We start from the raw sequence: 25,345 nt of genomic DNA on the forward strand, positions 1-25,345 counted from the left end.
AGAAATAGATCTACTCATAGAAGAGGACTTCCATTCATAAAAGCTTGCCCCTGCATCAAACCAGTAATGGAAAAAATAAATAAATCCAACTATTAAATAAATCCACATATGCATATACCACCTGATTGTAACAAAACATCAAAACAGTTAACAAAAAGAATAAAATAACAAAATTATCATTAAAAACTGTTTGAAACAACGATTCAAAACTTTTAAAAAAACATGCTAAGAACCAGAATTGAGGAACAGCCACCAATGCATACCCACCAACATTTCTCTGATGAGAATAGGGACGTCCCATTCCATAATTATAATTTTACTATTTATACCCCACACATATTACTGGATTGCCCCAGTCACACTGGGCAGCTTCCAACATATCTAAAAGCACAGTAAAACATTAAATATTAAAAGAACCTTCCTTATACAGGATTGCCTTCAGATGGCTTCAGATAATTCCATACCCTCCAACATTGCTCCAAAGAAAATAGGGAAACGGGACATTCCAGGATCAAATTAGAAACCAGACTGGCTTCTCTAAATCAGGGGTGTCCCTGGAAACTAGGGACACACGAGGGGTCTGCCAATGGCCCATTTAGTCCAGCATCCGGTGGGAATCCTGCAAGCAGAATTTGAGCACAAAAGCATTCTCTCCTGCTGTGGTTTTCAGCAACTGGCAATTTAGAAGCATTACTGCCTCCAACTGATTAAAACCCGTGTCAGCATGTCTCGATGGGCTTGCCTAAACAAAAATGTTTCTAGCGGGCACTAGAAAGAGTAAAATAAGGAAGGCACCTTTCTGATGTCATAGGCAGGGAGGTCCGAAGTGTGGGTGCTGCCACACTGAAAGATACATTCTGTGGCACCTGTAACAATGGCAGTTCTGCAGATCAGAGCGATCAAGTGGACTTGCATGCCGTAAGGTGATCTCACAAGTAAACTGATCCCCAGCTGTTAAGGGCTTTATATACTAACAGTTAACAATTGAAATTGGCCCAGTAGCAAATGGGCAACAGTGAATATCTCCGAGCAGAGATGCTATATACTCTTAGCATTTCCCTCCATAAGCAATCATTGCACAGCATTCTGTACTTATTGCAGTGCAAGGGAAGCTCCACATAGAGCACTTTCCAGTAATCCAACCTTGAAGTAACCAGTGCATGAACTACCATGGGCAGGCTTCCCCTGTCCAAGTACGGTCATACCAATCACAGCTGGTAAAAGGTGCTTCTAGCTACTGGAGCTACTGGCACCCCCAGTGTGAAAGTGGGATCCTGAAGCACTCCCAGGCTGAGGGTCTTCTCCTTCAAGGGGAGTGCTACCCCATCATGGGTAGGCAATTGGCCAATTTTCCAGACATGGAAACGACTCACTTACCATGGCCAGAGGTGTACCTAGAGTCCCCTTGCGCCCTTGGCAAGGAGTTACATTCACCGCTCCAGAAAAAAAATCTGAGAAGCAGGTGAGGTTGCCTAGACAGGAGGAGCATGCCTCTTCAGTGCTAGACAGGGCACCCATGCTGCTCTCTGCATGGAAGCCATTCTGAGGGTCCCTTTATGTCCCCTCCTTCAGCAGCAGCAGCAGCTTTTCCAACACCTGGGTTTTTTGCGGCTTCCTTGCACTTAAGCCCCTGGAGGGGGCCAGTTTCACCAACTGCTGTGAATACCTTTGACACTGCCTCCATCCTGCCAGGATTCCAGCTCAGCTTGTTTTCTCTCATCTGTCTGCACATGCACACTTCTCCCGAGTCAGATGTTAGATAAATAGGGTTGAGTTATATCAGGTGAGGGTAAAGGTAAAGGACTCATGGACAGTTAAGTGCGGTCAAAATCAACAATAGGATGCGATGCTCATCTCCGCTTTCAGGCCGAGGAAGCCGGCGTTTGCCCACAGACAGCTTTTCTGGATCATGTGACCAGCATGACTAAACCGCTTCTCACATACGGGGCACTGTGAAAAGTGTCAGAGCGCATGGAAGCGCCGTTTTCCTTCCCACTGCAGTGGTGCCTATTTAGCTACTCGCGCTGGTATTCTTTTGAACTCTTAAGTTGGTAGGAGCTGGGACAAAGCAACGGGAACTCCTCCAGTGGGCTGAAATGCGCTCTCCCAGTGCTACTTTCTGGACTCTGTTTCAGAGGTAGGAACAGAACCTCTGTAACACAGTGACTCCAGTTTCCAGGGCCAATCCTGGAATGGTATCAAAAGCCATAAAGTGTTTAGGAAGCAGGAGCAAGGTTGCATTCCCTCTGTTCTGCTCTCTGCAAAGCAAGAGTCTGCAAGGAAGACTTAGTCCCATGGCCAGGCCTGAACCCAGTTTGGAACAGATCTTAATACAATAATACAATGCAATACAACAATCAATGCAATATTTACAATAATATTTATTTATACAGATAGCCATTATGTGGCTGTATAAATTGACCATCTGCCAAGAATCCTGGAAAGAATATTCCTCATGATTATAGAGCACTCTTTTCTGTCTCTGCAAAAATTGACAGTTAGTTGAGTTTCAGATCAAAACTGCCTTCCTCTGAAGTCTGTTGTGAACTGTTTACCATGTGAGACACAAACTTCTAGCAACTGAAATATAGTCCAAAGGTGCTGGGAATAAACCAGGGGAGAAAGAATGTAAGCAAAATCATGGTACAGGTGAAGAGAGACTGAGGTAATTACCACTGTAAAATGAATGAAGCAATCAAAGTGACCAAAGTCTACACTGATGGGTCAAAACCTGTCAATTGTGTCAGCATATTGAGTGATAGCTTGTTGTTGCAATATAGAATTAACGCTTTGAAAGAATTATTGTTAAAACTTCATTTCATGAACAATACAACAAAATACGTATCAAAAAAAACCGACACTGCTGGAGGTTTTTAACTGGTGCCAAGATAACATCCCTTCTATCTAGTTCTTATTCTCAACAAATGAGTACAGAAAAGAAGAAATGTTCCTAAAACACCACTTAGAAAGAGTGAAAGTAATCAAGGGAACACAAGGATTTCATTGCTTTGTTCCATCTACACCCAGTCCAACAGGAATTGTGACTGAGGTGTACTCCTTTAGCAATGAGAGTGAGAAGTTTGACACTGAAGGAGGTACAAAATCTCTAGATATGGCTGAGATAACTGGGTATGTGACCTGGGAATAAAACATGGTGGTTGACCTATGGACTATGAAAGTGAAGAAGCAACTGTGACCTCCTTACACCCGCCAGGCCCAGTATCATCATTTGTTTACCCATCTAGTCAGGATGTACTTAACTTAGGGCGAGCACAAGTTCTAACAAGGGTCAACCCAAGAACTGCAACTGGCCGCACTTACACTTTGTCAAAAAATGAAATGTTGTATGCAACAAGTGCTGAAAACCGTTTGGTGTAAAGTATAAATAATGAAAGAAGAAATGTTTTCAGACCCATTTCATTGTGTAAGGTTTTTTCCATAATTTTGTTTGAAATGTATTTTGTTGTAATGTTTATGAAATGAAGTACTAACAATAATTATTTCAAAGCGTTAATTCTATAATGCAATAGCAAGCTATCACTCTACTTTGGAACATGTTTTTAGAAGAAAAGCTGACTAGCTTTACAAATACCTTTTAATTGCATAACTTTCTAAGGAAATTACTGAAGTAACTGATATTATAGTTTGAAGTCTTGTTTCTTCTCTTATATTTTACTCCAAGAAGACCCATTTATCCTAAATAGAACCCAATAAGGCAGACATGTACAAAATATTTTTTTTCCAATGTGATCCCATTGAGATACCAAGATGAAATTTTGCAGGTGGATCTTAAAAATGTTAAATAATCAATACATTTTTTGAATTTTTAAAATCATATTAATTTTTTATCACTTTTAAAAAATTTAAATTTTGCAACTTTTATTTTAAATTTAAAGTAAGTTCATCTTGTGCCATATATTAAAACCCATGAAGTTCTAAAGAGATTGGTATTCTTAGTTTTGACGTATCTCAATGCTGGGCTGAGCTTTTAAGTTTTTTTGTGTAGTCTGACAAGGCCAAATTGTCATTTTTTTTTATATTTCAAACCCTCATAACTAAAAAACGGGATGAGATAAAAAGCTAAAATTTTATATTTAAACTTAGTTTTGATCATTCAACAAGTGTATAAAATATTAAGAAAATTGGGTGACATGAGGTAAAAAAGTTGGATCACTTGATATGGGATGACCCACACTCATTATCCTTCCAGTTGAACTTAGAGACATTTCTGTCTCTCACTTTTTCTCTGGCCAGTCAGCTCTCTGCACTGCACAACTAAGCTCAGTCCAAAACTATTGCTTTTTTCTTTATGCTTCCACCCTCTTTATTTTTATTCAATGCTTCCCAATTGCACCTGAGGCTGCTCCCCCCCCCCCGATTGTTCCAGCACCCCCCAGGGGGCGGTATCACCCACTTCAGGAAACACTATTAATTTAATTGGGACTCCCCCACTGGTAAGGAAATCCAGCTGCCTTCACTGCTGCTGTATAAGGGCAGAAAGCACACCTCCTGCTCCAAGAGTCTTGGGACAGATGTATTAGAACACCTCCAGGGTGGTTTTGTGACATTTTAGCTTCTGATTTTTAGCTTTTAAAAATCAGCTATTTTTGCCAGTAGCATTCAGACCTAAACACTGTATTCCTGGGAGCGATTCATATGCAGCCTCCTGAACCCAAGATCCTATGAGCCCTCTGAATGTCCATAGTAGAGAGCGGGTGCCTAAATTCGGAGTACCTAACTCATCTACAATAAACTGTGACATATTCCCCCTCTGCTATCTCCGGAAGGCTTCTAAAGTAGAAATTATCCCAACAGGTCTCTGTTGGACTGCTCTTCAAATTTCAGTTCCAGGTCATCAGGTCTAAAAACAATTACAAGTTGACAAATCCACTCCCCTGAACAAAGTGAATGAGCAAAAATCGTCCATCAGACCTTAATAGGTGACGGAAGCCTAGGTGTCAAGTTCATGGATTGGGTTACACATCTGCAGCAACCATTAGCTGTCTACCTTCCTCAGTAATGACCTGTGGTTGCTCAATGAAAATATCAGATAGGGCTCCACCTTTCAGAGAACTGCAGTACTCTGAAATGGTAGGTGCCAGGCGTACGTGTTGCAGCAAACTGCATTAACTATTCCCCTGCATCACTCAAAAGCTGCAGCTGAGGGGAGTGGCAGGGCATGTTCATCTGAACCACCTGCAATTCCACAGGTTTTTAAAGAGCATTTCTAGAGCAAAATATACATCAGAAGGCTTAGTTTGGTCAGAATCGAGTGTACACTTTCAGAGTTAACGCTAAATACATTAGTTCTAGTAAATGAGCTGCCATAGCCGCTAGAGGGGCGTGAAAATTTGTGTCCCGGGCTTTTTAGACTCATCTGTTCATGTACTATCTGAAACCAAAGGGTCACTTTGGTTGCCAGATGTGATTTTCCCCCCAGCTCTCTTACCCTAGTAATTAGTCTGTGTGTCTTGGGAAGAGAGATTCTTTGTGGGTGGGGAGTGGAAGGGAGTTTCTTATTTCCTTGCTTTTTTGTGAGCTTGTCAGTAAATTTCTAAAATAAAAAGTTTTGTATATGAGCCTCTCTAGATATCACATTGACTTGACTCCCCATCCCTCCCCAAATCTGGAAGATATTCTCCGTAATCTCAGACATAGCAGATGCTGATTATGATTACACCCTGGCATGATATACTCTGCATACAAGCAGAGATTATCCCTTCACATTTTCAGAACTGAACCGTCATGCATTGCAAATACATTCTGCTATGCTCCAGTGTGCCATGGCTCAAATGAAACAATCATCATTATTTTGTCTATTGATTAGAATACTTTGTTCTTTCAATTTAGAAAAGGATGTGTTTTGGAAAATGAAAAGTTTAATTGATTTCTGAGTGGAGGAAAACTGTATGCAACTGAAAGCAAGCATTTCTCACATTTTAAAAGTTTTTGTGTGTTTGTTTAGTTTCTGGGCAATGGGATATGTAGGTGTGAACATTGCATGAATTCAAAAATTTATGTCATGTTGTACGACTTAATTTCTAAATAAGAGTTATGGAGTCAGTCTTGTGTGGAAAACATAGCTAGCTGTGGAAGCTGTCATTCAATGTGCTGAGAATAATTGCTGGCTTTTAGTGAGAAGACAGTGGCACTTTCTCCATGTGTAGTAACAGGTTTGAAAGTTGACATATTAATATGCTAGACTTAAAACCATCTGCTCTGATCTATCCTCCCTTCTTGTCCTGCCTGCTTCCTCTCCCCCTTTTGTGTCTCCGTTGATGCTGACTGCCCTGCTGTCCTCATCCAACCCTTCAAAGACTGCTTTAGTCCCATTCTTTGGCCATCTCCCCCACCATTATCCCTCTTCTCTACTACAAAATCAACTCTCCCACACCTCTGATGCCTTTCCTACTGCTATTCCATGTTAGGGATCATTAGGGGAAAGAATTGAAAATAAAGCTGCCAGCACCATAATGTCATTATAGAAACCTGTTTCATAACTGTGTACAAGTCTAATTGCTGCACCTCAAAAAAGCATATTGTAGAGATAGGAAAGGTGTGCAGAAAAGAGCTACCAAAATAATAATGGGGCTGGAGCAATTTATCTATAAAGAAGATTACAATATTTGGGGCTTTTCCATTTGAGGGGGGAAAGCTTAAGTTTATGCAAAATGTAGAAGAAGTGAATAGTTTTTCTCTATCATAATATTGAAGCTTAGAGTCATCCATTGAAGCTAAACGCTGAAAAATTGAGGACAGGAAAAAGGAGATACATCTTCACACTTCAAATGGAGTTGATTATCACAAAGGGTAGTGATGGTCACCAACTTGGAAGGGGGTTAGACAAATTCATGCAGAAGGCGGCTATCATAGCACAATGGCTATGTTAGATCACCAGCATCCGAGGTGCTTTGCCTCTGGTTGGCCACTGTGAGTACAGGATGCCGGTGGCGTGTGGCAAATTTTTTAGTAGGGGAACAGTTAGGGTCAGGGGCAGCAGCTTGCGAGGGCAAGGTGGGGACCTGACACCCCGATATTGCTCACGTCTAAGCTGGGCAGAAGCTTCCCAGGATTTGGGAAGGAGGTCTCTGACGGGATGCTGGAGCCCTCGTGCCTCCTTCCTAAAGCTGGTTGTAGTGCAGCAATGGAATCAACTGGATTCCAGCCTACTGTGTCCAAATATACATTGTGGAGCAAAGGTAAATGTGGAAAATATTTGTTCTCAGAGCAAATAATTTTTGCCATACATTGGTTTTAGCTTTTATTGAGGGAGAACTGTGTCAAATGCATATAGCTACTTTTATATAACACATTTCATTAGATGATTGCAGGACACATAGTAAACATCAATTAGCACTTGCACAAGTGTCAAAATGTTACACTTCAGATGGGAAGCTGAGATACAGAGAGAGATTCGTCTATGAGATCACAGAGTGAGCCAATATCAAAGGAAGAATAAGTAACCCAGAACAATTATTTATAACTAGCCAACATACTTTTGCAGCACATGAATTTTAATTATAGAAGGAGTCTTAAAACTTGATTAGCTATTTTGTCTCCTTCCATTTTAATCTTGAGAACTACATATGTTACAATAGGGTAAGGACTGTTGAGAAGTCCAAGACATTTCTCTTGCTAATCTAGTACAGATGTTACAAAGCATTCCCAAATTTTGCTGAATGTTGGCATTCAGTGTTAGGACAACCCAGATGAATTAGTGAATTAATTCTATGAGCATCCCACTTCCCCAAAATTGGAGATGCACCAGTGAATATTAGCAGGCACCTTTACGTCCTTGTCAGTATTGATTTGCATATATCCCTAAACTGGGGAAGTACATCTTAGTTTTTACCATTCACATAATTTAACTGGGACTATCAGCAATCATGTGTGAATTTCGAACATTCACCCCCACCTTGTACAATGGGAGAAGGAAACTACTGCAGGAAATCCTTCATACAGTGACTCTTCACTGGTGCAACTGGACCCCACTGCTCCTCCGTAATGGAATAATGCCACCACACAGGTTTTACCAGCTTCAGCTATTATGAAGTTGTGAAGCCCTTAAATATTTCACAGTAAAATGAATTTATTTTGAATTGTAGTTAATTTAAAATAAACATGTGGTGTGGTTTGTTTGTTTTTATAAAAAAACACTAATAATAAAAGTCATTTTTGCCAATATACAGGTACAACTTAACATCGGTTTCAACATAGGCTTTTGCCACCTTCATGCCTGTTCAGAGAAGCAGTGTGACACCACCACTTTCTAGATGTGCTTGTTAAAGGATTCCTACTCAACTGCTTCCCTCCCATTTCTGTTACCTCATCATTCAGTTACAAAAGAGAAATCTGTTGGCAAATTACTTTGGGAGTTTTGAGTTCCACATGTTTAGATTGCAAAATTCCAACCAAAACAATCTTGATGAATGTCATGATTAAGAACTGGTGGTAGAGAGTGCTGGGTTCAAGTCATTAGATAGTTTTAGATAAGCCAGTGTTCTCTCAGTCTTCATTGCAGTCTGCAGTGTGAATATTAATGCTGGGCTATTTCACAAGCACTTAAAAATCATATGTGTGACATACCATAGACAATAATCCTGTACAGTCTGACCTAAGAGTAAATCTCATTTCACTAGGATTGCTCTGTTAAACACACTGTTATTTATTTATCATTATTTACTACAACCATTGCCACCATGTTGGAAGCATTCTCAAAACTAAAATTAGAATGGTAAAAATATCACCTCTAGTACACTAAAAGTTCATTGTAGGCATACATTTGCATGTAAGAATGATTGGGTGAGTTTTCTAGAAGTGAGGAAATAATTTATACTTGTCAGTTAGAACTGCCTCAAACCAGGTTGAAGACTTAGCATGCCTTTGTTTTCACAAGTGACTCTGAACCCTGGTTTTGAATTTTCTACACATAAAAAATCAGATAAAAACTTAAATTGATTAGAATATAGACATGATTTTAAAATGGCTGTCCTAGAATAACACAAAGGCTTCTGGGAGGCTTATTAGTATATTGAGTATTAATGCTTCTCCCATTAGACTGATCTCTGACCATTTTGACACTTGAGTTTGGCAGATTTTTTCTAGGAAAAGTAACATCCGTAATAACTTTTGAAAACAACGTTCGCCTCTGAGCCAGAACCAAGAGGTCTGTTGCATGTGCACGGTGCCCATTTCCCCCTCCAGCAGTATGCCCTCTCTGGCTTTGAGACCAGCTCTTTAGGGCTTGTGGAGCACTGCAGAGCAAAGGAAATTAAGAGGTCCTTGTGCATGTGTGTCAGGCTGCTCATGGCTCTTTGGGCACTAACAACTAGGGCTTGCCGATCGCATGGTTGGCGGTTCGAATCCCCGCGGCGGGGTGAGCTCCCGTCTTTCGGTCCCAGCTCCTGCCCACCTAGCAGTTCGAAAGCACCCCTAAGTGCAAGTAGATAAATAGGTACCGCTTTATAGCGGGAAGGTAAACGGCGTTTCCGTGTGCTGCGCTGGTGCTGGCTCGCCAGAGCAGCTTCGTCACGCTGGCCACGTGACCCGGAAGTGTCTCCGGACAGCGCTGGCCCCCGGCCTCTTAAGTGAGATGGGCGCACAACCCTAGAGTCAGACACGACTGGCCCGTACGGGCAGGGGTACCTTTACCTTTAACTACATTGCATCCCCCACCCCAGAAATCTATAAATATATATTTCATATTTATAGTGTTATTATCATCTAGATAACCTATGAGAGAAAAAGTTCAGGTTTATCTCTGTGTTAATCTTCTTGCGTAAGTTTCTATGTGTTTTTAAAACAGGGAGAAACACTGAGGAAGAAGAAGCTATGATGCAAGAATGGTTCATGTTGGTCAATAAGAAGAATGCCTTAATAAGGAGGATGAATCAACTCTCCCTGCTGTGAGTATATATACTGATTGGCCAAAACTGTTGAACCTTTCTGCTTTCTTTCCGTAGGACGACAGATTTTCCAGCATTTCAGTCAGAAACTTTTGAAGCACACAATTTTGTAAACATAATGGCCTGATCCTAAATTTAGAACATGAAAATGAATGGTTCCAGGACCTGCATATTCAGCCTTAATCAAAAGATTTACAGATGCCTTTGCATGTTAGAGATCCGGATGTAATTTACACAGACATCACCACTGAATTGAAGGGGGAAACTACTTACAAGCAGAATAACACTGTGTAGTATCACTTGTGCAGTATCACCTATAGGCTGAATCAATAGGATTGTGGTGTGCGGAAAAAGAGGGGAGGGGACAATGGACGGCAGATAAATTTCCTATTTTTTATGTTACTGAGAGCTAATGAATAAATTGCATTAGAGTAATATGCAAATGACATGCACTTAAATTAAATTGCGTGCTAGAAATGTGAAAATCTGGGAAAGTGTGTTTTTTAGAAATGGCTTCAGGGAGCAAGGAGTGCAAGTGACTTGCACCTTCTGTCCTTCCTTGTAATCTCTGAAGTAGGCCTTTTTATCTAGCCTCTGCCAGATGCAGAAACCGTCTATGCAGGCTAGTGCAGGGAATGTGGCTGAGAGGTAAACATAAAGTTTCTGTTCACACATTACAAAGAATATAAGAAACCATCCTATATCAAATATTTCCAGCTAGCCCAATATTGCCTTCTCTCTCTGGTTGTAGCTCCCAGGTATCTTCTGTTTTCACAACAGGCACGTATGCTGCTTTGATCTGGATAGTTGTGCAGGCACAAAAAAAACAGCATGAGACAAACTGTTCCTTCTTTCCCACTTTGCATCTTAGTTTCCCAAAAAAGTTCTGCACTATGTCCAAAGCAGGTAACTGTCAGTTAACAAGCCAGTATATGATCTAGGGCTAAGGAGGAACACTCAGCCCCAACACTTTTTCTCAGCTTCATAATCATGGTCCAAATGATCATCTGAACTGAGCTGAACTGCCTAGCACCCAATACCAGTCCCTGTGGGTGGCATTACAAAAGGGACAATGGGCCTTGACCCAATAGCTGACCAGGGATAAGGACTGGAAGAAGACTTTAGTGAACGTCAGATGAAGCTATGTCACCACAGGCAAGGGAGAGCAATCCCATTCTGAAGATTTCTGAGACCCTTTCAGAAATAAGGAAAGGTTGATGGTTTCCAGATGTGCATTCCACTGAGTATGGATCCCATGCAAGACCATAGGAATAAATGCGTATTGCTGTAGAGCAGTATTATGTAGATTGCTGCTTTTGGCATTTGTCTTTGAGGTTGCCAGGACTATTACGACATTTTCTACAGTTCTTCAGTATTTATTGTTTACTGTCAATATTAACTTACTTATTTCTAAAAAGGGTGGTGCTGAGACCACCCTCTAGCCCAGAAGCCTTGCTCCTTACAGACAGATATGCAGCTCCTTACAGACAGATATGCAGATATGCATTGCCTGTGGCTGCAGAATAAGCGGACCACTCTTCTTTGAGGAGAAAGCATTCAGTGGTAGAAGGCTGCAGAACCACATCTGGTGAACCCAATTCCACATTTGAACCCTGAGTATTAATACACGTGGTTCCTTCTACTTCAGCGTATTATTTTACATCTAATGCCTCCATTCATCTGTTAACTCTGAAGACAACGTATTATGTCCTATGGAGCAATTATGTTCGAGAGTAGAAGAAAATCCTTTAAAGTAAATGGACCTGCATCCCAACAGGCAAATAAAGAGGCAGACACATAAGCTAGGGTTGAACAGGCTGCTTTTATAAATTGAAATTAGCAGAGGAGGATGACTGTGGGGCGGAAACTACCTTAACTGTATAACTATAGCCATTGGACGACTTACCCTTGCCTACAGAGCTTTCTAAACTTAATTCTGTGACACACATTTTAGACACGCATCATTTCACAACACAGTAATTCAGTTTTACTAGCAAACCAGAGGTTAAACTATCCCCTTTCCAGATCCAGAAGGACACACCTACACATTGCAGCCGACACACTAACATGTCACAACACACACTTTGGAAAGCTCTGAATTAGGACATGGCTCCCTAGACTTCCCTGATTCCCTAGTCCCCACCCTCTAGGACCGCAGAATCCCAGGTGGATAAGGGAGTCTTGCCCTCTAAACTACAGATAAGTGAGCCTTGGAGCCAGTCCATCAACTGAAAGGTGCCTAAAGGATGTCACCAGGCTAAACCAAACTATTTCTTTTCCCTCACCTAAACTGCCAAAAATGACCAAATCCAGAAGACTAGCCTAATTAAACAACACAGCAGTCCATCTAGCATTCTGTCCTGCTATTGGGTTGTTGTTGTTGTTTGATTATATATATTGTGATTTTATTTTTTGATTTTGTTCTGTGAACCACACTGATACCTCCGAGTATAGGGCGGTATATAAATTCAATAAACAAATAAATAAAATATTCATTGTGAAGTAGACAAAAAACCAATCTGTGATCCAAAATGCAGACTGGGAAAAATTCCTGCCTGGCCCCCTAGTGGCAACCCTGAAGCACACGGGGAGGGAGGGAGGGAGGGTGCTGCTGCAAACAGAGTTGCAGCCTTTCTCAACCTGTGGGTCCCCAGATGTTGTTGAACTACAACTCCCATCACCCCTAGCTAGCAAGGCCAGAGCTCAGGGATGATGGGAGTTGTAGTCCAGCAACATCTGGGGACCCACAGCTTTTCCCTTAAATGTAGGGATCAAGCTCTCCCCTGCTCCTCAGACCACCTTAGGAATGCACCAAGGATTTTCCTGCTCTGCTTCTCTTCCCCAGCGACTCACAAGGAGACCCAGCCTCCTCAGCACCATCCAGGCCTTTTGCTGAACGTTCATCCAGCAGTACAACTTCTTAATCCTTTGTTCTCGTGTATCATTTATTTAGAGTAGCTTAAACCTATAGTCCTAACTGAGTCCAAAAAAATCAATGTAAATTAAAGGTTCTTTTAAACGTTTAATGATTTAGTAATTAACATATTGATGAACTTTTGCAACTTGCCTAGGGAAAAGGAGCATGACCTAGAGAGGCGGTACGAACTGTTGAACAGGGAGCTGAGAGCAATGCTTGCCATTGAAGGTAAGAAATGTTTTGAATGTTTAGGCTTCTGTCTGTAAAAGTATTCTGCTTTTAGATACAAACCAAAAATGCTGTGTGACCCCTTCTAGATCAATTAGGAACTTTTCGTTTGTTTATTTACTTATTTAAATACCATAAGCTCTGACACACAGCACTGGTTTTGCCTCAGTGCAAAAATAGAAGAAATGACACATCAGATTAATTATTTTTACATCTTAAATATTTGTTAGCAACAGTACTTCCATAGAAAAAATAGACCTCACCCATCTTCCTTATAAAAATACCATGCACATGTCAAGTAAAACATTTTTTCAGAGAAAATGACAGCATTAGTGCAACCCTTTGCACGTCTATTTTCTTGATTCTCTGTATCTTTCTAAGCAGCCACTCACTTGACTGGAATGAATACTCATGAGCAGATTGACATAAGGGATAAACAATGGTCTCCTCTTCCTAATGCTTTTAAAGAACTGTACAATAATCCAAAGGATGATTTATAATAAAAGTAAACATCCAGATAGGTTAAACAACTGCTTTACCTTATTTTGTTATTTAAATATGCTAGGTTTCTTTATAAAGCTGTTCTACTTATAGCTTTCAGCCACATATTCTGCCTTTACAGTTCAAAGATGTTTGCTTAAAAGTTAATCCTCTGGGCTCTGTAAAATGGACCTTTTGTCTAATCAATGCAAATTGATTTTGCTATTCTGTATTGACCTCTTAACCCTTTGACTGTCCATGGTAATTTCTTTCTTCACCTGATAAGGTACCTGATCCATAATGAATCAATTCTAATTAGTTTAGAGACATCACTGAAAGCATGAGTTTGGGAGGAAAAGGCGTGAGGTGTCAGGTAGCTTTCTAATCCACCTCTTTGTAGCTTTTTGACAAAACTCAAGAATTACAGGAATCCTGAAAAAAATATAAACCCTTAACATGTTTATTGCTTTCTAAAGAGGGACTTGACAGCAACAATAACAAAATGTTCAAAAGAAAATAAAACTTTGGGCCCAGGCATCTAGAAGGTGTCTTTTGGGAGACATCTAAGTCTTTGAAGTTTGGGGGCTTCTTAAGTAAAAGTGTGAAGTAACACTGAGTTAGCTTTTGAAGGACATGAAGCAGGTTTATGCAGGCCTGAAAACAGCAAAACATATTTTCCTTTTTAAAAATATGTACTAGAGACATCATTACAATAATTGGTATTAATAATAACATCAGCAACAACATCTGGAGGGCTATTCAAAAGTTGAATAGTGTTGTTGTTTATGCCTTAACATTTAAATGTTATTTATATTATTCTGCTAGATTCTCAAAGTTACCCACTCCCCTTCTGCCACCAAGATCCTCTTAAGTTAGTCTTAGTTATGTGTCATTTATTTCAAGGGTCAGCAAGGCTTACCTTGCCTGGCCCAGTACATGCTGCGGAGCCCCCTCCGTGGGCTGGGGTGGGGGCGCGTGAGTGGGCGCACCTGCAATTTCCGGTGTCTGCATCTACACAGACATGATTTCTGGCACTGCAGAAGTGAGTCCCCATGCCGCGCGTGAGGACTTGCCAAGAGGGCGGCTCGGTTCGGGGGCCGATAAAACAACCCCCGTGGGCCGGTTGTGGCCCATGGGCCTTAGGTTGCTGACCCCTGATCTAGTTTAACAGGTTAATGGTGCTGTTCTGAATATATTAAGTGGGTTGTCCATCTGCAGCATAAATGTAACATTGGCCCAGTTGCACAAGCATAAACAAAGGTGGTCACTTCAAAAATTGCGGCCACTTTGCTTATCCTCCAGCTCTGCTGCTGCCATGATCCCCAGAACTAAGCTATGATTTAGCATTATATCTGATTTGTACTCCCCCCCCAAAAAAACACACAAAAAAACCCCAAACCAACCAAAAGCAGTAAGCCAAGAACAAACCTTGTCTACAGCTCATAGTTTGTTTGAAGCTAAGCCAAACAATGGCTCCAGGCAGCAAAGAAGCAGTGGGACTGGAGTGTCTGCCTGCTTGCTTGCTCACTCACTCACTCACTCACTCACTCACGCTAAGCCATGGTTTGGCTTATCACTCCTGTCACGGCCACCCAGGACTGGTCCCAGCTCACAAGAGACCTCACTCCGTTGCAGCTTATTTACAGGAAAAGTTTATTGAAGATTTCTGCTTCTCATACAGTTCAGCATTGTGGCCGTACGTCTGCCACGTTAGACCGCTGAAGTCCCCTCTGACTCCTCCCCTCTTCCGCACCAACTTAATAGCCTGGCTCTAGACCACCTCTTCCTCTCCTTTCTTTTCCGCAGGGTCTTCCTGCCCCCCTGGGTTCCCTCTCTCCGTGACTCGCCTGAGGCTGAATCCTCTGCCGCCTCTTCCCCCCTCTTTCTGGCTTTAGGGCCGGGCTCCTCCCCTGAGCTCTCTCCACTTCCGCGCGCCTCTACGTTTGAACTTGGCGCGCGTACGTTGCTGCTGACCTTTCTTTCGACCGCTACACCACCCCCTGCTCTGCTCTCCACCCTTTCCGGCTGAACACCCTGCTCCAACCCCCTCTCTCTGTTCTCTCCTAATCCTGCTCCCTCCGAGAGACTGACAACTCCACCCCCTTTACTCCGTTCCGGCTGAGACGTCTCTTGCTTCCTCTGTCTTCCACTGGGCTCCTCTCCGCTTCTCCCTTCTCCTCCCCTTTGCTTGATTAAGGTAACCCCCTTTTGAGAATCCTCTGACTCGCTGCTCAGACTCGTGGATTCCCTCAGAATTCCATCATCTTCTTCCTCATCCTTCTGCCCCTCCTCCCACTCGCTCTCCGTCTCCTCTGTCATCTCCTCCTCTCTCCCAGAAACCCTGACATCCATCCCCCCCTCGAAGCCCCCCCTTCCCCCCTCCCGCTCGCCGGGGACCGGTTGTGGAAACTGCGGCTCTTCGGGGGTAGGCTCAGGATACAGGTCGTCTACGTCAATGTTCTCTGCTGGCAGTTCTGTGTAAGTGTATTCGAAGTCGGGTTCTTCCCCCAAATGCTTCTCAGTCTCTGCTTCCATCGCTACTTCCTCCGGTGCTGCCCGCCAAGGACCTATCAGCCACCTCTTACGCCATTCCTCCTCTGGCTGCTCCTCCCACCAATAAGGGGTTTCCGTGTCCACCCCCGAGCACGATCCCCTGGGCGGGCTTGATTCTGGTGTTCTTTCCTCGGGGGAAGAGAAACCCCTGAACGTGCTATCTGACAATGTGGGTGTGAAAAGCCAGTCATCAAAGTACTCAGCTGGCATGGGTCTATGTGGGAAAAGTGCATGGAACTCTTCTTTCAAAAGGGGTTCGTCTAACTCGTAGCCTGGCACCCAACTATTAGCAGCGGCTGGTGTGCCCTCCCTGGCGAGAAAATATTCAACTCCCTCCTCCCCCCATCTCGAGTCCAGTATCTCTGTGACCTCGTTAAGAGGTCCTGGTCTTGGCGATTCCCCCCTCTCAGGCGCCCTCCTACGTGGCTCTGGGGGTGCTCCTGACTCTTGAAACCTGTGTGGGGTTTTGTAGGGAGTGAGCACCGACCTATGAAAGACCGGGTGCACCCTGGAACCTTCCGGAAGGGCTAGACGAAAAGCCACCGGATTGATCTTAGCCTCAACTTGATATGGCCCTAGCTGCCTGTGTCCTTCCCCATTGGCGAGGGGTGCGCACGGCTGAAGTCCCTGTGCACAAAAGGGAGAGTCCTTGCTTGCGCACGCGCTTGGGGCCCGTCCTCCTCGTGCCACGGACGCCCCTCATGTCGAATTCCAAGAGCTAAAGCCCGTTGCACCACGTCTTCTAGGGTCTGGGGTCTGTCCCCCCTAGCGATCTCATCCTTGATGGGGGGGCTCAATCCCTCCCAAAAAAGATCTCTGACTGGTTTACTGTCCTTTGGCCAATCTAAGGCGGTGAGCAATGCAAAAAATTTAGAGTGGTATTGGCGCACAGTCGCTTTCCCCTGCCTCAGCCCGTGCATTTGACGGCGCGCAATGTCCACATCCACAGAGGATTGAAAACAAGAATCCATCGCTTTGATGAACGCAGTTGAATCGCGACGGGCCGGTCCATCTTCGCGCCACAAATTGCGTAGCCAAGCCCTGGCCTCCCCATGCAGGTGCGAAACAATGAACCCCACTCTCTCCTCCTCATCTTTAAAATCGTGACGGAGTAAGTGCAGTGCATATACAACGTCCGCTCTGAAATTGGGATAGTCTTGCAAGTTGCCATTAAAATGCGGAACTAGGGCACCCCCCCTCCGTCCAAGCGCAATGCCCTCCGCTCTGGATCCTGGGGCCCCCGCCTTGTCCGCGCGCTCCCACCTTGCCTGCAAATCCTGGCACGTCTTCTCCAAGTCGTCATTCTTCTTCTGCGAAGCAATGACTGCCGATGTGAGAGCGGTAACCTGATTCCGCAATGCAACCAGCTGCTCCTCAGCGCTCATGGCTGCTCCCGTTCGTGAGCTTCGCAAAAAAAAATTTTTGCTTTCGGAGAGGGGACTTACTGTCACGGCCACCCAGGACTGGTCCCAGCTCACAAGAGACCTCACTCCGTTGCAGCTTATTTACAGGAAAAGTTTATTGAAGATTTCTGCTTCTCATACAGTTCAGCATTGTGGCCGTACGTCTGCCACGTTAGACCGCTGAAGTCCCCTCTGACTCCTCCCCTCTTCCGCACCAACTTAATAGCCTGGCTCTAGACCACCTCTTCCTCTCCTTTCTTTTCCGCAGGGTCTTCCTGCCCCCCTGGGTTCCCTCTCTCCGTGACTCGCCTGAGGCTGAATCCTCTGCCGCCTCTTCCCCCCTCTTTCTGGCTTTAGGGCCGGGCTCCTCCCCTGAGCTCTCTCCACTTCCGCGCGCCTCTACGTTTGAACTTGGCGCGCGTACGTTGCTGCTGACCTTTCTTTCGACCGCTACACCACCCCCTGCTCTGCTCTCCACCCTTTCCGGCTGAACACCCTGCTCCAACCCCCTCTCTCTGTTCTCTCCTAATCCTGCTCCCTCCGAGAGACTGACAACTCCACCCCCTTTACTCCGTTCCGGCTGAGACGTCTCTTGCTTCCTCTGTCTTCCACTGGGCTCCTCTCCGCTTCTCCCTTCTCCTCCCCTTTGCTTGATTAAGGTAACCCCCTTTTGAGAATCCTCTGACTCGCTGCTCAGACTCGTGGATTCCCTCAGAATTCCATCATCTTCTTCCTCATCCTTCTGCCCCTCCTCCCACTCGCTCTCCGTCTCCTCTGTCATCTCCTCCTCTCTCCCAGAAACCCTGACAACTCCATACACTCTTTTTATTTTTTTATTTTAAATGGCACTCCCCACTTTTTGAGGCACTTCTCCGTAAAGTGATGTGTAAAAACCAACTCTACCCGACAATAAAATATAAAAATATGAAACACAGTACTGTACAATTAAACATTAAACCAATATAAAAAGTTAAATACATAAATTGAATATAAAATAAAACACAGGTGTTTTAACAGTGCTAAAACAAAAAGGCCAACAAGAATTTGAAACTCCAGAAATAAAATACACTAATTTTAAGCAACATCTTCAACAAACATTGAAACCACAAAATTGGGGCTTGTTTCACTTCTAAGGGAAGAAAAATTCAGAGAACTGGTGCCACAGCACTAAAAGCACCTGCTCAAGTCACAGCATGCTTTATTGCCGTGGCTTGTGGCGCCATCAACAGATGGTTTCATCCATTGATCTAAGGGACAGGGGAAATTGAATAAAATACTGTGGGGGCCCAGGTAAGCTCGCATAATTGATCAAATGACACTGTGCACATACACCATTTGAATGGGAATGCCCATCAGCCTTGTGGAGGCCTGGCCCCCTCAAATATTTTATTGTGGGGACCGAAGCCCCCACGGTCCCAAGGAGTTTGCTTTCTATGGGACTGGGGTAGAGTGTAAGGAGAGAGGCAGCTGTGCAACTTTGTGCTTTTGGTGCATTTCACCCTAAACTGAAACAAGTCTTAGCAATTCCTGAGATGCTGATTACCTGTTTTCTTCATTCAACACTGTAACACAACTAACAGAGAGAAACACTGGAGGCAGGGAATGCCTTATTTCCATGGAATTTTGCACCCCACTCTATGGATATAGATGGAAACTTATCTGAATGGCAGATATAATCAGATGTATATCCAAGGACAGGTTTGGTTTCTGTGGGATGCATTCACAGCATTAAACCAACTCCCGTCACACAGAATCACACAACCCCATTAATCCAGTTGTGGCTTACTTCCAAGTGAGTGTACATAGGATTGTAGTCTCAGTGAACCTGTAAGCCAGTGATTAAAACGGAGATGTTTGCAATAGAACATCATTTTGGGGTGTTGAAACTTTTCACACAGAATACATGCCTGACCAACCACATTCTGGTTTCCTTTTGGCCATAGATTATTCTTATTTTTACAAGCAGTAGTGCCATCCCAGCAAAAGCCACAGGTCAACATATAATCTGGTTACATGTTGAAAGAAAACGACAGCACATATTTCTTGATGATCAGGAGCACCAACTTGAATAAAATTTGGGGGAGGGGCAGATAAATCTCAGCCCTGATCCTAGCAACGGAGGTACCTAGTGCTGGTGAAACTGTTTATTCCCACTCACCCCATTTTTTATCACCAAAATAGCTCTGTGAGGTTGACTGGCTAGCCCCCTCAAATATTGTGAGGCTGAAGGGACCCGAAAACCGATGCAGAATAAGGCTGTCTCATGAAAACAAAGTATAAACAGAGGGTAGTCACCAGCTGAGTATTGAGGAGCTTTGGGTTCCAGCCACCTTCTTGCATGCATTGCGCCACTTGTTAAAATTTAATGCCTCCTTAGAACAGCTGAAGTTCATGTTTTACACACCTTAGGAGTGGCGTGTGTTCATTTTTCTACCCAACAAATAGATCTCCTTTAGAAATGTGTACATCTTGATTCATTCTTGGCTTCGAGTTTGAAGTGGGTGCTCTTCTTAAAAGGATTTATGCATAGGTTCACTATTTTTGTAGTTATGGTTTATATGATAAGCTTTTATATTTAAAATCAATATGTAATCCTGTGGAGGAGCTTATCCCCTAAAACCCCATTTGTAAATCTATTTTAGCTTTGTTACACGGCGCTGCCACAGTATTCCATAGATTGATTAGGTTCAGCAGTAGAATCCTATCAAATGGCTTCCTCAGATGATGATGCAAACTCTTTCAGGATTGCTAGTTGACTGGAACTAAAGATAAGGCTTTGACTGCAATCCCCCAATGTGCTCTTTACAAAACGAGTGTTAATTTTCATCAAAAGTTGCAAGGCTTATTTTATAGTGACAAGATTTAAGGGCTTTTTATTATAGAACTTCGGTCATTTTCAATATACTGGAGTATATTTCTGCTAGAATACCAATATATGTTTTCTTTTCCCAAACTAATTATCTCCTTTTAAAGAAAATAAATAGTAACTGATTCAGAAAAAGAAGCCCTGCATACTTTAGTTTTTGCAGGTTTTTATTCTGTATAAAATTTTGAAATCTATATCCTTCTTTAAAATTTTGTTTTTGCCAGTGACAGAAGAAACAATGTTCCCCAGTACTTAGATTTAAGACAATTTTTATACTGGTCCTTAAACCCATGCTTATGGGAGTAATCACATTGATTTCAAGGGAACTTCCTTAGAATGGCAGCTCTAAAACCATTTCTTAACAAAGTAATGCGTGTTGGGTCTAGCTGAGCTGCAGATAATAAAGGACCAGAGCAAGTTTTTTTGTTAAGAAAAAGCCTGTGATTAATATAATTTCTATGCATTTTGCTTTTGTTCGCCATATAAGGATGTCAGCATATTAGGCTCCAAATAACTCTTTAGATTCACACAAGCAGCTTGCTTTCACCCAGTGAAAATTTTGGTGGCTGTTTCTTTCTTTAAATGGCTGGTGTCTGCAGCATATAACAAACTGCTCTAAGTTTCAAAAACCATTTCCTTTGTGGAGACTGGTCTGCTTTTTGAATTTAACTAAATCTTCACTTACTTTACTGAACAAGCGTCATATGGGTTTGCTCGCTTGCTGGAGTCAGGCGGTGTAGTGAATGATTTTCTTTAATTTCCAAACTTCAGAAGGTGTAACTGGAGCACTCCAAGACTAAATGAGTTCAACTATTTCCTAATAAATGTGTTTAGGTGTGAGCAAAAGTTACTGGAGGCTGTGATTCGTAGCTTTTACTTTTTTAAAAAGTCCCATTGGAAACAACAGGACTTACAATCTTCTTTTATTTTGAATCTTTGGGTATAATAGAAAACGTAATCAGAAGGATTACTGCCATTATTATTCACAGACTAGACCAGAATAAAAAAAGATTGAGGACTAGAGGACTTTGTTGGCCAATACGTATATCTACTTACACTACATTAAATAGCCTTCACATGAACTGATTTAGGAAGGTTGCTTCTACATATAATAGTGGTTAAGTTTTTTGACTTTTTAAATTTTGGAAATAGAAATGAGCATTCATGTCTGGTTGTTGACTATTTTAATTAGCAAACCTTAGCAGTACAATCCTGTGCATGTGGATTTAGAAATCCCACTGAGTTCAATGCGGCTTATGCCTTACCAAGTGTGTGTAGGGTTGCAGCCCAAGTATCATGGGATCATTTGCCCTATAAAAGAAATTTATTTCAAACAATATGTTTGGGACTCTTAGAGAATTGTATCGTAACATTTTTGGAGAATTGTTATATTTAAGCCATAAATGACGCGTGCTCTTGCTTTATTTTGCCACTCTGAATACATGCATTCAAATGTAAGATCTCAACAAATTATGAACAGCTAAGAAATTATGCATATTTTTGAAAGCAGAGGGAGTTGGTGCCTTTCAGACTTTTGGTGCTAACTAGTTGTTGAAATGTAGGTATATCATTACTAGTAGAAATTGTCTGCTACTGGGCAGCCTGTAAATGCTGTTATTAAATAAATACAGTAGTGCCAACAACAAAAATATGCTGAAAACTTTGTTGGAGTCCTTTCATGCAAACACAGTGTCTAGGATGTAGTTTTTACAGATATATTTTCATGTTTTCTGCAGCTGTGTGTGAGGGAGTATATTTTCTCTATGTCACTGTTAGTCTGCATATACTGTGTATATTGGGGAGGCAATTTATAGAATGGCTTTTTACTGCTGTTCTAACCTTTATTGGATGAGCCTGCATCTAATTTTTAATTTGTAAATACAAGACTGAATTCACTCTAGCACCACTTGCTTTCATAAAGCTTCTGAACAGTTTGCTGCCTTGAATAAATTTTGCTTTGGAGGGGGGTCAGGGGGATTTGAACCAGCACATTCTTGTGTGGTTTGTGAAGATTCACATGGTAACCATTGGTGTGCATTGTTAGGTTTATCTGAATAAGCACCAGCCATGTGAGTTTTAACATGATTGCCCAGGGCAATGGAGAGAGAAGAGAGAAATCCGAAAGGGTTGCACTGTCTTGCCTCTAGTTTTTTGTGTTGTTAGTTGTTGTTTTTTAGAAAGTTGATCGAGGAGAGGACACCACATGAGTCAGAAGTGATGGAGTTTTCTTTTAAAGCCAGTGTCCTGTTTCCCTCTCATTTGTTCTGCTATCTCCTTCATCATCTATTTCTCCTTCTTTTCATTGTTTACCTTCCTAATGAGGGAGGCGGGGCAGACTGGAGGTTGATTGACAGATGCAGGCCCTTGCAGTCTGGCCTGGAGAGCAGTTGGTTCAGAGCTTGAGGAGGGCTCCAGTCTTAAATGTGCCCTTTTAATGAAACACTGCCTTATAAAAATAAGAGACAATACAACACCAAAAGGAAATACCTGTATGAGAGAGCCTCCCTCTTTCTGCAGCATCTTTGAATAACAAACTAAAGCAAAACTGAAGAAGTGAAAGAAATGAGTGTAGATCTGTACTCCACCTTTTTTAAAAAAAAACTTCAACAACAACCAAATTTGGAATTGTTTCCTAGATAAAGGCCTAAGATTCAGCTATTACGCAAGCTGCCAAACAGTCTGAACAACTATGGAAGAAGCTGTGTAATACTGTCTAGCAGATGTGTTTTTACCTCAAAGAAAAATGCTGATTATCTGATACTCACTTTTAAAGTTATTCTGAAGCATCTGGTGCCCAGTGTGAGACATTTCCAACAGCTAAGATGTAGTAAGAAAGAAATTAGCAAAGAATAGGCTATTTGGAGGGGAGAGGAGGTTACAGTGAGATTAAAAAAAGTGTTTTTCTATTTGCTTTAGCTGGCTTTTTGTCTGTAATTTTTCCTGTTTCAATTCCTGTAATTTTTCCTGTATGTTTCCTACATACATACACACATACATATGCACACACTGTGTGGGTTGTTCTTCTTTTTGCCTTGACAGACTGATATGCAAAATGGGCACATAAAGGGAAATCATCAAGTTTCCTAATTTCCAAACTGGGAGCTAGAAAAATGATTCCATTCACTCCGCACTAGTGCGTTTTCATACAATTGGAACATTTTTTAATATGCCCTAGACTCTAATGTTGGAAAACATAAAATGATTGGGTCCGATTTATCCATCTTTCCACCCTTCCCCATCAAGCTATAACTTGAAGTCATCAACCGAGAGTCTCAGCAGTTTAAAGTTACACAAATCCATAGGAATGTGAAATGAAATGACCCTTATTGGTCCCTACAAAGGAAGAGGCTTTATTGTGGAGGCCAATGATCTGGCACTGATTTGTTTAGATCATACGTAAGTTAAGCTTTCAAAGCACGCAGTTCTGGATTTCTTTCTTTTCTTTTCAGACTGGCAAAAGACCGAAGCCCAGAAGAGGAGAGAGCAGCTTTTGCTTGATGAGCTTGTTATTCTTGTTAATAAACGTGATGCACTGGTCAGAGATTTAGATGCTCAAGAAAAACAGTAAGTTTTGTATCTTGGCCAACATCTGTAACGGGAGTGTGCTTTTCCTGCATGGTAGCCTTGTTTCATCTAATACCATTCAAGAAAGGAAACTTTGAAGAAAAGTCAACAATCCAGTGCTAAAGCACTTCCAATTTGTAGAAATTCTGTGCAGTCCTAGGTTCCAGTAATGACTGTCCTCCTAGCTCTTACCCATCCAGTCAGATGACAAGCCCTCCCTTCCCTTTCCCACCGCCCAGGGTCCCTTAAGTGAATAGTAGTTGGGACTTGAATTTCTGAGAGGTTCTGTGCAATACCTATTGCATTGACGTGTGAAGTAGAGCTTTATTAGGGAAACTGATGACAATTGTGTTTGGTTTCCCAGGGCCGAAGAGGAAGATGAGCATTTGGAAAGGACCCTAGAGCAAAACAAAGGAAAGATGGCCAAGAAAGAAGAGAAATGTGTCCTTCAGTGACTAGCTTTCATGGGGCAAGATACTGTTGTGTTTTATAGCTTAACCCTTCTTACATTTTGGAAATACTGACACAAGACTAAAAAGACAAAATCTCAAATAATAAACTTCAGAAAATGTTTAAACCTTCCATTTGACTAGACCAGCTTTACCCCAAATTGTTTTCTTATTCCCTCACCCCACATGTTCCGATTCAAGCAATATTCCTTCAAAATCACCTTTCTCCCTGATTTACTTGCAGACTTAGACAAAAATTTTACATGTTTTTAAATAAGTCTGCATTCAAATGTTGTGGCAACACCTGGGTTGTTTGAGAAGGGGAGAAACCCTGGCTTTTTAATCTTTTGTTGAAATAACTTTCAAATACATTCTTTTATGTAATAATACTGCAGAGGGAGAGAAGACAAAAATAATTTTGAATGATTTCATCCAGTCCTGTTGTGTGTAATACTTAATATGCTACCTAAAATTGTTTAGCTAGATTATACTCAGACCATTTATTACGATGCGCTATATTTACCAATGTTTATTTCAGCAGCAGTTTCACATTTTTATGTTAATTATAAATTTAAGACTTTTTGATGTGCTCAGAGAGAAGGTTTTTTTAACCTATATCTTTCAAAAGCCTTGTGATCTGAATAAGTGATTGTAATGATGAGACCGACTGAAGTGTGATCAGTTTACAAAAAAAAATCATCTTTAGAGGCAATTCCATTTTTATTAATTATTTATTTACCTCTTAGTTTAGCTCCCTTCTCTTCATTTTGTTCAACCTCTGCATTCTGGCTCCACAATGCTGTTAATATTTATTGTGTATCCATCGGGGGCCTGTCTTGCCATTATCCGCAAAATCCCCTTGCAAGTTAATATATCCTTCACTAGCATCCCACTCATTTTTGTGGAAACTGTTACATTTATTTATTACAATACTGAGTTATGTATAAATTTTCAATAAAGCTGGATCTTTCTTACCATAA

At 42.0% G+C, this 25,345-nt stretch overlaps 1 protein-coding gene across 4 annotated transcripts in view; it reads left to right on the plus strand.

Moving 5' to 3' along the window:
- Window positions 1-25,345, plus strand: part of EHBP1 (EH domain binding protein 1) — a 265,000-nt gene extending 239,655 nt beyond the window's left edge. For all 4 annotated transcript variants that reach the window (XM_081906038.1, XM_081906040.1, XM_081906039.1 and 1 more), the window contains 4 exons: window positions 9,806-9,905; window positions 12,977-13,050; window positions 23,802-23,916; window positions 24,281-25,345. In XM_081906038.1, coding sequence (XP_081762164.1) covers window positions 9,806-9,905; window positions 12,977-13,050; window positions 23,802-23,916; window positions 24,281-24,371 — 380 coding nt within the window. In that variant the 3' untranslated portion in view covers window positions 24,372-25,345. The remainder of the gene's footprint in view (window positions 1-9,805; window positions 9,906-12,976; window positions 13,051-23,801; window positions 23,917-24,280) is intronic.

Source organism: Podarcis melisellensis, assembly GCF_964234715.1.
Source record: "Podarcis melisellensis genome assembly, chromosome: 3".
Classification (NCBI taxonomy): domain Eukaryota; kingdom Metazoa; phylum Chordata; class Lepidosauria; order Squamata; family Lacertidae; genus Podarcis; species Podarcis melisellensis.